A 15,733-nucleotide genomic window follows, 5' to 3' on the forward strand; every position below is an offset into this window, starting at 1 on the left:
AAACATACTAAAAAGAGTTTTGGGGGTTTCCCTAAAATATATCATCAGAGTGAATAAGCCTGCTACCTCAGTGATTTCTTTTAGTTAAAGATTTTATTTGGTTACAGAATCTGGATTCTGAGGTAATTAATGTAGTATTTTTAGGTAATTTTAGGGCCATAGAAGTAATTCTGATTATTTTTCTTTTCATAGCTAATTCAAATTTATAGTTTCTCTTTTAGCATTTATTATCTCAACTAAAAATATTATATTCTCTGGCCACATTTTAGTTTGCAATGTTAAAACCTTGAATAAGAAAAAAGTACATCAGTGATTCTTAGACTATAAGCCACTAGTAAATCTGCATCTCCCTCCTTATCCTCTTATCTGGTTGTAAATGATGTAAGGCTTACAGCCATTTTAAGTAGATCCCAGAAGGTCGTTGCTTTTGAGAAGGTTGCTTCCTCAAAAATGGTAAAGAACTGTGCAACTGACTAACTTGAATATTCTGCCTGACTTTTTTTTTTTTTTTAATGAGAATCCAATTCTGGCATTAAAGAGCAATTTCTGCATCTGGAGCCTCCGGTAAGATGGGACTTGATTAGGATGGCCCAAAGTGCAGGCCAAGAACTATTTAGAATGTTGGGAATATGGTATGCTGTTATTGTGAACCAGAAAAAAATTACACCTATAGGTGGGTGATAAATTCATTCCTATTAAGCTTGTAAAGTATAAGGTTTTGGTATTGGCTTATGAATTGAAAATAGAGCAACTACTGGAATTACTACCTCTTTATTCTTTAAGTGAAAATAAGGTTAGTTCCCTTTCCTCTTCTCAGAAATTCTACTGCCAATTCATTTAAAATGTTTAGGTAGTAATAATATATGTATTTTACCATAATTTATATTTAGCACATTATTTGATTAATGAATTGCAGTCTGTAACCAAAAGTGAACAGGTCACATAAACTTAAAAAGGGGCTGTAAAACATTGTTTTTAACTGGTGACCATAACCAATCTAATCGGTTATTTTTCTTCTAAATATATTCTGCTTATCTTGCCACATTTCCACCTCAGCAAACAAATTGTGTTTTTTAAGGAGATTAGTAAACTTAATCTTCAAAGGTAAAATTTATGAGGCAGTTGGTGTGATTTTTCTATGTTCTAACTCAGTGTGTTATGTAAACACCAATTTATCAGAAATACTTACTGAGCACCTGTTATATACTCAGTACCTAGAAGTATAGAAATAATAACATACAGTAGTTTCCCCTTACCTGTAGGTGATATGTTCCAAGACCCCCAGTAGATCCCTAAAACTATGGATAGTACCAAACATGCACACACACACACGTTTTTTCCTATACATACTTATGGTAAAGTTTTAATTTATAAATTTGGCACAATAAGAGAGTAACAACTAATAGAATAATTATAACAATATACTGTAATAAAAGTTATGTGAATGTGGTCTCTCTCTTGCTCTCAAAATATGTAGTGTACACATCCTTTTTTTTTGTGACGATGTGAGATAAAATGCCAAAGCTATTCCTGAATCTGTGTAACCATCCCTTACTTGGTGTCACTCATTTCAGGGGATCCCTCACTGAAGTCTTCGTATAGGCTCAGTGCTTTCTGTCACAACACAGTGTTGTCAGTCAGAACACATTTTCTGTTCACGTCTTCCACACAATTTAATGTCTTTTGCATCTTAACCAAGCACTTACACACTGTGGCAATAACTTTTGCATTGAGGCGCGACAGCAAAACTAGCACAAATTTCTTTTTCTTCTTCACAATTTCATGGATAGAATATTTTTTTCTTACTGTAGGTCCTAGCAACCTCAGCATATGATTTTTTTTTGTCTTATCAAGTCGAGAACTTTTACCTTTTCACTTAAAGAAAGAACTTTACAACTTCTCTTTGGCATATGCAAATTGCCAGCGTCACTACTCTTGTGCTTTGGGGCCATTGTTAAGTAAAGTAAGTGTTATTTGAACACAACACTGAGATACCCATACCCATACCCATACCCACACCCATGCCCATACTGCCACAGTTGATCTGATAGCCCAGATGGATCTGCTAAGTCACTAACAGGCAGGTAGCATATATAACGTGGATTCGCTGGACAAAGGGATGATTCATGTCTGGGTGGGATGGAGCAGGATGTTGTGAGATTTTATCATGCTTCTCAGAATGGTGTACAATTTAAACTTAAGAATTGGTTATTTCTGATATTTTTATTCAATATTTTTGGACCACAGTTGACTTCAGGTAACTGAAACCAAAGGAAGAAAAATTGTGCATGAGGAGTGGCTACTATTGTTTCTGCCAAGGCTCTGGTCTTCCTACTTTTGATTCAGGGTCAGATTTTTTTATATGCGGATCTACCACTTGAAAGAAAGTCTAGGATTTGAGAAAACTCTTTCTCTGGGGAATATATCATAAATGGAGTGAACATATATCTTATTTAGGAAAAGGAGGCAGTAATGCTGTCTCAATTTATCAGACTCATGATTATTCTCCCTTTTGCTAAAATTTTAAAGTACTTCTTTTAAATAAATTATCTGGGTATTTGAAGTAGATTTTTACATTAAAAAAATGAAAGCTACATGCTTATGTAGAAGTTCTGTATATTTTAAAAATTAGTTCCAATTCCAGAGTAATTGGACTTTTGCAAAGTGATTCATCAGGAAGTTACAATGTAGTAATGAATGTAGTATATTAGTAATTTGGTTAAAAGAAAAAAATATACTCCTGTATGAAAATTTTATCTTTCTTGTATGATAATCTTCCTTGATGATTTTGCTATAAAATTTAAAAAATGAATTTAGCTCATTGATTGTTTAAAATTATGAACTATGATTTGGCGTAATCTGAGAAATCATACAGTGGTATAAGTGATAGAATGAAAGTATTGGAAATAATCTTCCCAAACAACCTGGGTGACATTCAATTAAATAAATCTACTACTACAATTACAGTTATGTGAAAACATGCAATTATGTTTTTTTCTTTTTCCTTTTTTGATTACCTACATTTTTAATATTTTTCATGCAACAAAATGTATCGCTAGTCTAATACAAACAAGTAATACAAATTTAAAAATTAACCTAGTATTATTAGTATTTTCATTTTTTAACTTCTTAAAATATGTTATAATACTGTCACTCAGTTGTTTATAATTACTTTTAGTAACAAGTAATTAGTTCCCTTTAAATGCCAAAAGTATAGATAACTTCATTATCACTCTTGGAATTCCTCTTCATAGGTTTTGTGGATCATTAAGAGATCCATTCTAGGGATAGCCAAGTTAAGAATTTTCCATGAGAGCATTCTTTGTAAAATGAGAACTAGGTACATATTTCAAAGTCTTTTTTGTTTTCACCTATGGCAGATGCAGTCATATTTCCACGAACTTTTCTTCTACTTCAGAATGAATTAAAACAGTGTATTTCTGAAAATCTCAGATTTTTCATCTACTCGTGTGATAATATTTTTAGTGCAGGATTTTTTAAATTTTTATGTCGTGCTTTCAAAGAATTTCATTTCTTCGTCCTCTAAGTAAAACCTCTAGTAAAGGATTTAGACATAATGAGTGTCAAGGCAGAGTAAAGAATAAGAAGGAAAGATAGAGAAACATTAGCTTACAGTCCAGGGAGCCCCTGGACTTTTGAAGGTCAAGCAAAAGGAACATAATTTCTTTAAATTTTATGGAAGTCGGTGGAATATATGTTTTCATTTATTTACCACTTGACTCTGTTAGTCACTACTTATGACAATAGTACTTGTACAAGTATCGTATAGATACACATATTGATTTGACCATCTCAATTTTCTTGCTGATGAGGAAAAAAGTTTTCTCCTGAAATTTTTATTAAAACTGCCACGATACAGAGTAAGAATGAATACTCTGAAGGCACTGGAAATTTAAAGAGCATTGTTCTTGTCTTCCCAGGTAACTTGTAAATTATTGGAGGTCAAAGTTTACTACTAATCTTTATCTTTTATCATAGTTAACATTATTCTGTAAAAAAAAAAGTGTGTATGTATGTGTATGTATACACAAATAAGTAAATTATTATAACCGATGTTTGTAAGTATTGGAGAGCAAAGTAAAAGGGAAGAGGGATGGAGTATTATCACTGGATAGGGTATGGTTTGGATGGTCTGAGAATGTGACATTTGAGTAAAGATCTGAAGGATTTGTGGCAGTAGTCATGCAGATATCTTGGGGAAGAGTGTGGAAAGTTTTGAAGCAAAGAAACAGCATGATTCTGTTAACATTTTTCCTTTGAAATGTCTTTTTATTATTAGTGAAATAAAACTTTCCCCTCTTTTTATGAATTGTCTGTCTTGTATTTGTTAATCTATTGTAATCCTAATGCTTTTAAGTTGCATATATTGATGATTTTAACCCTGTATTAAAAACCTAATAGGTCTTACTTCTGTTCTTTCTGCCCACCAGGCTATTTCAGCTCAGTAGTCAAGATTAATCCTGTAGGATAAATCATGTCACTCCTATGCTTCAGAATTTCTCATGGTTCACAATTCACTTAAAACCATTCCTTACATTGGCCTGTATAATCTGACCCCCATTTTTTCTGTGACTTTATCTCGTACTATTCCTGTTATTCTTCCCTTCACTAACTCCACTTCAGCCACTCTGATCACCTTTCTCTTCCTTGAGCTTGCAAGGCATGCTTTCATCTCGAGGCCTCTATCCTTCTTTCCTCTGTCTGGAATGTTTTTTCTCTGCAATTTTTGCTCTCTTGCTTCCTTTAGACCTCTCCTGTATGTCACCCTCACAGTGTGATCTTCCATAACTGCTCTAGTTATGTCTGTGGTATGTCTCAAAGCCATGATATGCCTTTTCATTTATTCAGATCTTTAATATTATAAAGTTTTTTTCATAAAAATCTCATTTATTTCTTAAAGTTTATTTTTAGATATTTATTTCTTATGGAGAATTGCTATTGTTACATTTTTTCTTTTTTATGTTTTCTTACATGTTATTAATGTCATATAGGAAAAGCATTGATTTTTTAATACTTGTTTTCCTACAGATATTTTAACTCAATTATAATTAGTAAATTATAATTAGTAAATTTTTGAGGGTTTTTTTGTTTTTGTTTTTGATTTTGTTTTTTAGGTGAGGCAACCCTTGGTTGACCTCACAGGTTGCAAGAACCTTGTTAGCTTACAATCCCTTATTTTCTATATTTTATGCCTACAGCACCTGCTCCTTCTAAGTGGTCTCCCATCCAAGTACTAACCAGGCCCAACTCTGCTTAGCTTCTGAGATCAGACAAGATCGGACTTGTTCAGGGTGGCATGGCCGTAGTCAATTTTTGAGTTTTTTTTATACACATTTTGCTTCTATGTATATAGTAACCTTGTTTCTTCTTTTTTAACATTATACTTCATATTTATATCTTATTGAATTGGTGAGAATTTTCAGAATTAGGTTAAATAATAATTGAAGGGTTCTCTTTTAGTTTGGAAAGTAGAAAGACATGAAAGACTTTCTCACTGTAATAACATGAAATCATCCCATAAACCATACAATCATACTCTTCTTTAAAGCCGCTGAAAACATATCAATGCAAAAAAATCTTAAACAAAACAACTCCAAAGAGACAAACCCTTCCTAGGTGATCAAGGGATATGGGTGTTTTCATATCTGAGGTCAGATGCTGAGATTAGGGGTAAGGCTGGCAGAGGAAGGATTATCCTGCCTGAGGACAGTCTTTGCTAGGATGAAGAGAAACTAGCCAAACTTTTGAGAATACTGTTTCAGATTTGAATATGAAGGAACTGCAAATGCAAAGATAATCCTTTCCACCCAGTAATTCTCATGGGGAAATTTTGCTGAGAGGGCAGGCTAAAAAGTGAAAAGAGATCTGTTGACCTGGAGTTGCATGGCCTCATAATTGTGAAGTCTCAGAATCTTGAAGGCTCACAGCTTTATGTCTCTATGGTCCTAAGGTACTGTCATTCAGTAAAGTTTCAGTCTTGAAGTCTTGCAGTCATGCACTTTCAAGGTCTAACACAGGGATTGACAAACTTTTCCTTAACCCATTTCCCATTCGCCCCGAGAATGCGCTTGTGGCTGCAGCGTACCCAGAGATAACTAACGGATTACAGCCTTAACCTTACCCATAAAGTTTGCCATGAAATATCTCGCTTTTATTATTATTTTTGCATTGCTTTAGTATATCGATAGACTTTGGAAACAAATGACATCATTCTTTCTATGGCATTCTGTTTTAGTAGTGGTGTTTCCGTTTGCAAAATATAGTAATTCTCGATTGCTGAAAATGTTGCATTCCTACGTGTAATGTTAACATCATTCTCTAACAGTTATTAGCTGGATTCATTTGATGAATACGATTTATGTATACATTTCTGTTACATCAGGGTTAGAGACAAGGTCTGTTTAGAAGTAACTCCAGGAACAGTTTTTATATTTTATTTTCACATTGAAAACCAATCAGATTTGCTTCAACCTCAAAGAGCGTGTTTATGTAAAATTAAATTAATGCTGGCAGCAAGCTGTACTTTTTTTTTCTAGATGGAAATAGGTTAAAAAGCCAGATAGTAAATATTTTGGTGTAGTTCTACTGATTAATTCAGCTTTTTTTCCCATAGAAATCTTTATTTTACCTTTCTTTTTGAAGAATTTTTTCATAGGATATAGAATTTGAGATTAATAGGTGTTTGTTTTTTCCTTTCAACATTAATCTCTCGCCCCACTGTCTTCTGGCTCCTTATTTCTGAAGATAAATCATTGCTTATCTCATTTCCTCTGTCTATAGTGTATTTTATTAGCAATTTGATTGTGGCTTGCCTGAGTTTGGTTTTCTTTGAATTTTTCTTGCAAAGGGCTCATTAAATTTCTAGATCTGTGGGATTAGTTTTCATCAAATTTGGAAAATTTTCAACTATTATTGTTTCAAATATTTTCTACCCAACCCTTTCTGGGACTCCAACAGCGTGTATGATGTACTGTTTGATATTGTCTTACAGGTCACTAAGATTCTAATAATTTTTTGGCTTTTTTTCTTATTCTTCCATTTGGATAGTTTTTATTGCTAAGTCATCAAGTTCACTGATTTTTCCTCTGTAGTTTTTTAATCTGATGTTAAGTTCTTCAGTAAATTTAAAAAATTTTAAATATTATATCCATCATCTCTAGTAGTTCCATTTGGTACTGGTTTTTATTTCTTTCCTAATATAGTCATAGTTTTCCTTAAATTCTTGAGGTATTTATAATAGATGTTTTAAAGACTTGTTTGCTGATTCTGTCATCTGTTATTTCTATAGCTTTTTCTATTGCTTGCTTTTTATCCTGGTTTTAGATTACTTTTTCCTTCTGTTTCATATATTTGGGGAGAATGCTAGACATAGCACATGTTGTATGGTTAATTGGATTCTGTTGTTTTCCTTCAAGGAAGAAAACAGGTGATGATGTTGTTTTGATAGGCTGTTAAGTTACTTACAGATCAGCTTGATATTTTCAAGGGCTTTTTTTAAAGCTTTGTTGAGACAAGTCTGGAGTAGCCTTTACTCTAGAGTTAGTTTTTACTCTACTATTAAGGGTAACCCTCTGAATCTGTGAATACTTCCAGTTTTCAACAAGGCATCTTTACTCCGGCTGGTCAGAACTTAAGCATCTCCTAGCCCAGTCTCAGTGAATTTCACTCTGTGCATACACAGCTTAGTATTCTGCCAAAACTCAACAAACTTCTGTGTAAATTTCTGGAGCTCTCTCTTTGCATAAGAACTCTGCCCTGAAAATTTCAGTTATCTCAGCCTCCCTGAACTACAGCTTCTCTTCTGAACTCAGTGAAACTTCACTGCTTAAGTTCCTCACACCTTGCCAAGGTCGAGAAAGCGACTGCAGGCAGAAAGCTAGGCCAATGGAAGGACTTATCTTGTTTGCTTTCTAAATCTTAATACCTTGAAGGGAGTGGGGGAAACATATAAAATGTAATTAACCATTGGTTGGAGCTTATCTGTGATTTTTAAAAATATATCTTCTGATGAATGAAGAAAGATGTTTATGTTTTCATGATGCCCCTATTACCTATCATACCTATCACATCGTAAATTCTACTCTTAACTCTGTCATTTATTGACGTTGTTTCTTATAACATCTTTTATCATATTCTTTTTATTTAATAAGTATTGAATTTGTAAGTGGTTACCATATTGACAAGATGAATCAGACATGGATCCTGCTATTAGGATGTTTACAGTGTAGCCAGGAGAGAAAATGTATGTAGAATCTTTAAACCCAAGATAGAGATTAAAAATGATCAAAAATAGATACAGATAAAAGTGGTGTGGAAAGCCAAAAAGATATGTCTCAGTTGTTTATTCTGCATATTGAATTTGAGCAGTTTACTTAATGGGAAATTGCAAAAATGTTTTATTTTAAAGCCTCTTAATTGGAATTTAATTTTCTAAATTTAATTTTAGATATAATGTATTTGTGTTTTAGAATTTTGTTTTAGGTAACATTTTTAGCATTGAATTGGGAAATTAAAATATATCCTTTGAAGTTATATTTTTATGATGAACTAACTGCCTGGAATAGAAAGCTTGAGATTTTATAATTTGTTTAACCTTGTTTGATTTGACTCTCAGTGGAGGAATCGGACATCATTGATCTGGAGAAGCGCTACTGGTTGTTGAAGGCTCAATCTCGGACTGGACGATTTGATTTAGAGACATTTGGCCCATTGGTTTCACCACCTATTCGTCCATCTCTAAGTGAAGGTAGGAATCATTCTATTTTCTACTAATTTTCTTTGGTAAACACATCTGAGTCCATCTCTTACTTCCAACTAATACATCTTAACCCTAAAAGGCCATAATGTTTCATACAGTTTTTCAAGTTTCTTGCAAATAGCATAGTTCAGTGGAAAAAAACAAAAATGAGAATAAAGATTGTAGTTTTGAGCTTCCTAATCTACCTATGTAACCTTCAATAAATTAGTTTAGCTCTCTGCACTTGAATATCCTCTATATAAAATAAGTTTGACCAAGTCAGTGGTTATGAAACTGTACTCCAGTGAGGTGCCTCAGCAGCCGGTGCAGGAATTAAGGTGGTGGCCACTGAATGGGCAGAGCTCCAGTTTCACATATAACCCTACCTCTTCCTCAGCAGAGTGCCTCCCCTGTTTTTTTTTTTTTTTTTATATATAAGACAGTTCTACTACTCTGTTGGTACCCCTCCCCCTGCCAAAAAAGATTAAGAAACCCTGGACTGGACCATCTCTGAGTTCCCCTCTAGCTCTAAACTTTGCTATGACTTTTTTGCTGCTGTTAGGAATACAAAGAGTAATTGTGGGTGATATCACAAAAAAAAATTTGGAATCTGAATACTTGAGTTCTGCTTCTTGTTCTGACCTTTTTTAACTTTTCCTTCTTTTGGCAAATCACTTAACCTCCTTCTAAGTTATAGTTTTCTACTGTTTAAACTGTGGGCACAGAATTAGAATCTGTATTCTTCAGATTCCTAGGGTACTTCAGAGGTATTTGTTAGGGCAGCCAGAGCAGGTAGGGCTCTGGGCATCTACCTACCTAAACAGTGTAGTTGTGTTTGATAAATCATTTCATTTATTTTCTTTTTTGCAAAGTGTTTGAAAACCATATGATTGAATTATACCCTTTTATTTCTGAATTTTAAAATAATCATTTATGAAAGATTAACCAGTATAAACAAAACTTTAGTACAGAATTTCTTTCTCTTGTAATATAGTGTGTTATTTTTCTTTGCTTTATGAAAGTGCTTTATCGAAGCTTAATATAATAGCAGCATGGTATATCTTTGAGTATATAGTTAAACTTTTCTTATTTTTTCCTTTTTCTTCTCAGTCTTTCTAAATTTTAATTTCTGATTTTGGTGTGCTTCTTAATTTTTTAATTGATTTTTTGCATATTATAGTTATTTTTAGCTGTTAAAATTGATATGAGATAAAGACAGGGAGACATAACCAAACATTAACTGAGAGTAATGTTTTTTCTGTTAGGATCTCAGGTTTTAGTTATAATTATTCCAGAAGAAAAACAAATACTTCCTGAGACAGTGGGAACTACTGTACTTTTTTTTTTTTAATTTGGCCAATTTATGGGAAATAATCATGCCTCTTTTCATAAACATGTCATTACAACATTAGAAAGTTCATTGGCTATGGTTTATGGTGTCTTTTCTTATTTTACAGGTTTGTTTAATGCTTTTGACGAAAATCGTGACAATCACATAGATTTTAAGGAGATATCCTGTGGGTTGTCAGCCTGTTGCAGGGGACCCCTGGCTGAAAGACAAAAATGTAAGTGTGTTAAACATTGTCATAAAATATGCAAAGTATACTGAGAAAAAAAATTAGCATTTATCCATGACAAATCATCTGTGAATTAAGGCTTGAATTTTCATCACTTTCTCAAGTTGAGTTTTTAGAAGACAGTCTAAGGATTAAACCATTTTCACTGTGGAGTAGTTTGGCATCTTTGTTATTAATAATAAGATTGATTTTCCTGGTGAATTTGTAGTATATGATAAATGAACTACGTCAGCCATGATGTACTTGAAAATGTTACGCATTTAGAAAATATTTTCTGATAGTCTCTATAAATTTAGTGCCTTGCAAAGTTCGAAGTACAGCTCATTTTCTGACTTGTATACATTAATATTTTATACCAGTATAAAACTTATGATCAAAACAGTTTCATTTAAACACTTAGTCTTTTAAATCTAGATAAAATGTTGTAGCATAATTTATAAGCATAAGATATTACATTATTAAATCTTAACCATATTGAGAAAATGCAACAGTTTACATTTAATTGGTACCTGATTCTAATATATTTACTAGAGTCATTATCTCTGTGTTTTTCTAAAACACAGGTCATAAATTTTGCCTATTTGGGTATGTTATTTGGTATTTTGACCTTTAGTAATATTGTGCTATGATGCTTTCAGTTGATTTAATAGTATAATTATTATGGAAGTATATATATGAAGTAGATAATTCTTTAATCTTAAAAATTCAGGTTTCTTTTTTCTTCCATGATGATATACCATTACTTCAACCTTGATTTATGATAGATTTTTTCTTGCCATTAAAGTTCTTATAAGAAGGCTGAAATTTTTGCTTCTCAATTGAGCTTAATTGCCTAAAAAATTTTTTTAATTCTTTTTTGCTGATGGACTAGTGGAAGTTAACAAACTAGAGTAATTTATTTGGAGTTAATTAGCAAAGTGCTGATATTTCTAATTCTTAGCATGTTGTATATAAACTTTTTTGAAGAGTTGAAATTGTTCTTTGGCAAAAAAATTGAGTGTGCATTAGTTTCATTGGAGAGGCAAAGTGGAAGCAGATTGTCTTAATTCCATCTCGTTATTGATTCTTAATGTAGATGAAATATTTTCAGCATTAGAAGAATCAACTCTGCAATGACGAGTTTTAAATATTTGAAATTATTTTAAGGGCTTGAATTATTCCTCAAAACCTGTGAGGTTTTGTAATATTTATTGTATAGGACTTGACTGTTTTTTTTTCAGTTTGCAAGGACTTTAACTCTAGATTTAGATGAAAGATAGGGCTCCCCAACCTGGGTAGTGGTTTTGAGAGCAAGAGAGATTTATGAAGTGTGTGCAGTTAGTCCTCCAAGTTCAGAGGACTTTAATTGCATATGCTTGCTTGAGAAACTGAGTAATTTTACTAGAGAAGCTTCTAGTAAAATATATTGTTCTTCAGAATATAAAAGAAATTTCTCTTTATAAGAGTTTTTTTTGTTTTGTTTTTGTTTTTTTTCTAGTTTGCTTCAAGGTGTTTGATGTTGACCGTGATGGAGTTCTCTCTAGGGTTGAACTGAGAGACATGGTGGTTGCACTCTTAGAGGTATGGAAGGACAACCGCACCGATGATATCCCAGTAAGTTCTGATTTCATACATCTTGTTACATATGAACTTTGAACAGGAAATTAGAGTAGAGAATTTGAAAAAAGAGAGACAGTGAAAAGGATTTGTTATTACTTCTAGTTTCTATATTGTGTTACTGAAAATATTCATAGCTGAAGGTGCAAAATTAGGTAGAGAATTTGCCTTAGAATATTTAATAAACTGAACTTATTGTAAAAGAATGAAACTACAGGAAAATTGTCTTAATTTTTTTAAAGCAGATAAAAAATCTATGGTAATTAAAAAATAGTTGAACAAAATATAGTATACTTTCGCCACTGAGTAATAAAAACGATATCTACTCTTTTCTAATTACTCTTTTGGATGTTTTTAAAGGAATTGCATACAGATCTGTCTGACATTGTAGAAGGCATATTGAATGCACATGACACCACAAAGGTGAGTCTAGCTAGGATTAATTTATCCTTTTCTAAAAATACCACGTACTCTGATTTGGGTTATTATATAGCTTATATACATATTTAAATCTTTTCTGCTTCATCCCACCAAGTGCTTATTTGGATCTGTTGTTACATACAGTACCTCCAAGTTTTCTCTAAAAATAGCCCATTCCATCTTTAAACAACTGTATTAAGTGTTTTATATATATAAAGATTTATTATAAGCTAGGCATTTTATAAAAATCAGATCGACACAGCCTTTTTTATTATAGTTTATCATTTGTATTTCTTCCATTTTAGTAAGTTATGGTAAGGCTAACCTTATATTGAGCAAAAGAAGCCACACAAAAAAGAATACATACTGTATGATTCCATTTATATGAAGTTCAGGAGGCAAAACTAACAAATGGTAATACGCATTAGAATAGTAATTTTGGAGATGAGTGGATTACCTGGGATATCTGTCTGCGATGATGGAAATGTTTTTTTTATCTTAATGTGGGTGGTGTATATATTCCTAAAAAAATTTTTTTTAAATAGTATTGGTAAGGAACTATTCTATAGTTCTTTTTCTTTTTTCCATTGAGGCATTTTATTTGAACATTAAGTATTACATCCTTAGAAAGAAAATCCCAGGATTTTCCCTCCTGTATGTTTTCTTCTTGGTTCTTTATGGTCTACAATGCCCGCTGAGGTTGTCAGTACAATGAAACCAAACTAATGAGACCGGAGCAAGTTGTTCTGCCATTTTTCTAGGTCTTTGAGTTGCACAGATTTGAGTCTGGGCTGATCATTCCACACTTATTTAATCTGCCCCTGAGGTTCATAACAATTTCCCCAACTCTCTGATCATCAGTGATTTCAAATTTGCCAATGTAACCATGCTTCAGTATCACAATCGGAAACCAGATGATGACTTTGGAGCACAGCCTAATAACAACCTGGCATTTGCCTCTCTTTTTGGCATTGTCGATGCTTAAGAGCATCAGCCAGGATAGGACATTCACGTGCACCATTATGGTGGCACAGAAAGAGCTCTCCTGAGTTCTTTAATAGCAGCTATAAAAGGCATGTAATAGCAAGAATAAGCATGTATTTACAAAGAATAAATTCTTGAATTTTTTAGTTTGACAGCATTTATTAGTAAGAATACTAAATAGGTTTACTCCTATTTAACAGTAGCTTGCATTACTGTGATATGTCTGTGTCTCTATTGAAATTGAAAATAACCCACATATTATGAGGCATATTTGAATTAATTTGATCCTTTCCACTCAAACATTGACATGTACCAAGAAGCAGATTGGTAGGTATAGACCACAGTAGTGTTATAGAAGTTTAGAAAAAATAAATAACATCAGTTTTTTTTCTTCAGTCACAATTCTAGAAGGAATCATAGTTTTAACTGATGCTCAATAGAAATAAAGAGTACAAATTAGTTTTATAGAGCTTGAGCTTTGCTTTGGCATTTGAGGCATCTCTCTGCCTTCCTTCACCTCTCTTTTGCCAAAAACTGAGGTATCTACTTCTATTTGGTATGCAAAAGAACAGAAACCTAGAAGAGTTTCTGGTAGAAAATGCCTTATGTAGAGATACAGTTTCTAATACCCTTTTTCTGAGCGTTAAATAAATATGTAGGTATAATTACTGTCTATTTTTATGGAGTTTCTACTTCTGGCTCTGCTGTGAACATTAAAAAGATAATTTAGCTGCTCCATTTCCATGTAACCATGATAATGAAATAGTTAACCAAACCTATTTACCATATTCACTTGTGATTAGATTGTGCCAATATTACTCATTATTTTGTACCTTTAGATTGGTATTAACATCCTTAAATAGAATTTATATCATGACAACCAATAATTATAATCACAGTGCTTTAAAAATCTTTTTTTTATTTGATATGGTTATTATATAGTAAAAAGAAAATATCAGTATCATTAAATAATAAAAGCTAAAAATATTATTCATCTAGGGATATTAGCTAATTATTGAATACATGAAGAAATATTTGGTTATATTTTTGCCTAAAAAGAAAAAAATATATAGGCCTTCTATACATATATGTAATTTTTGGTATACTTTGGCAACACAAAAATGTTGCTTTACTCAACTTAAAAAACATAATGTTAAATTGTATTTTGGAGAAATGTAATATAGGTATTTATATTTGATATGTGTTAAGTTCCTTTAAATCTCTAAGAAGTCTGATAATATTGCTAGATATGTCTAAGAAGTTCTTAAAAAATTGTTAGGATGAAAGGGCATAATCTGGAGAGTCTGTCTTTTACTTTCAAAATTAGTAAATACTCCATTTCCATTGATAACCCTAGAAGCAGAAGATAATATGAGTTATTTCCCAAGAAGATTGTTGAGAATAAATTGTCCTCGTTACCTTTGACTGCTTCAATAGTTTTGTTACTTTAAAACCTATCTAGATGGCCTCCTTGTCAGATGGACACATAGTATTTACTTTAAATTATTGATTTGCTTTCAGACAAATGAGCAATATCAGTTTAGTAAACCAGATTTTATTCAAATACTATAAAGAATGAAGACATTCTTAACATGAAATCTTTCTGAATATTATTTCTCTTTCAGATGGGCCATCTTACTCTAGAAGACTATCAGATCTGGAGTGTGAAAAATGTTCTTGCCAATGAATTTTTGAATCTCCTTTTCCAGGTATGTTTAAGGTAAATGACAGGTACAGAGGGTATTAGTACCAGTAATTCTGCATCTTTTTCATTATGTAGTAGTTATTGCAACTGAGGTGCAAAACCACATTCTATCAATAGAACTACATTATCCTGCACACTACCTGAAAGATGGTAAGACAAAGCATGAGGGCCTACTGAAGCTTCTCAAAATCATGATGTGGGATATAAGGAAGCAGAATATAAGTGAGTATGTTTATTTACCTTATAACTCATAATAGAGCAGCATGTAGGCATAGAGAAAAATTTAAGTCTCAAAAGCCTTCATAATTTGCTATGTTTCTTCACTGTTGTCTTTTTTAAAGGTCTTTCTTAATGAGTTAGGCAATGTAAACATAGAGATGGATCATAAATAGGCAACTGTAAACTTTTCACCATATACAATCTCTTTAGTTAGGAGATAATCTTAGCAACAAAGCTATTTCTTCTTCTTATTATTTTTTTTTTTTAATTTTTTAGAAGGTCTAAGAAAGATTGAAGGAGAAGTTGGGAAGAAAAGCAGCCAGGAGTGAACATTAAGTCATAGAACTTGCCAGATTTTAACTATTTTCCTAGTTAAATTAGTTCTCTTTCTCCAGTTTTTGAAAGTAATTTGTAGGTTCTCATTTTTCATAGTTCTTCATAAATATTTAGGTTGATTAAATAGTGATATTTTAG

The 15,733-nt window shown here is 32.3% G+C and overlaps 1 protein-coding gene and 2 pseudogenes across 1 annotated transcript in view; 1 reads left to right on the plus strand and 2 right to left on the minus strand.

Moving 5' to 3' along the window:
• The window catches only part of USP32 (ubiquitin specific peptidase 32), a 171,637-nt gene that overhangs the window by 97,220 nt on the left and 58,684 nt on the right, over window positions 1–15,733 (plus strand). Inside the window, 5 exon segments of the mRNA XM_006924912.3 lie at window positions 8,636–8,767; window positions 10,216–10,323; window positions 11,813–11,928; window positions 12,292–12,354; window positions 14,961–15,044. Coding sequence (XP_006924974.1) covers window positions 8,636–8,767; window positions 10,216–10,323; window positions 11,813–11,928; window positions 12,292–12,354; window positions 14,961–15,044 — 503 coding nt within the window.
• Window positions 5,211–5,329, minus strand: LOC112473352 (annotated as a pseudogene).
• Window positions 12,369–14,228, minus strand: LOC112473123 (annotated as a pseudogene).

The sequence above is a fragment of the Pteropus alecto genome, unplaced genomic scaffold (genome assembly GCF_000325575.1).
Source record: "Pteropus alecto unplaced genomic scaffold, ASM32557v1 scaffold98, whole genome shotgun sequence".
NCBI classification, from domain to species: Eukaryota; Metazoa; Chordata; class Mammalia; order Chiroptera; family Pteropodidae; genus Pteropus; species Pteropus alecto.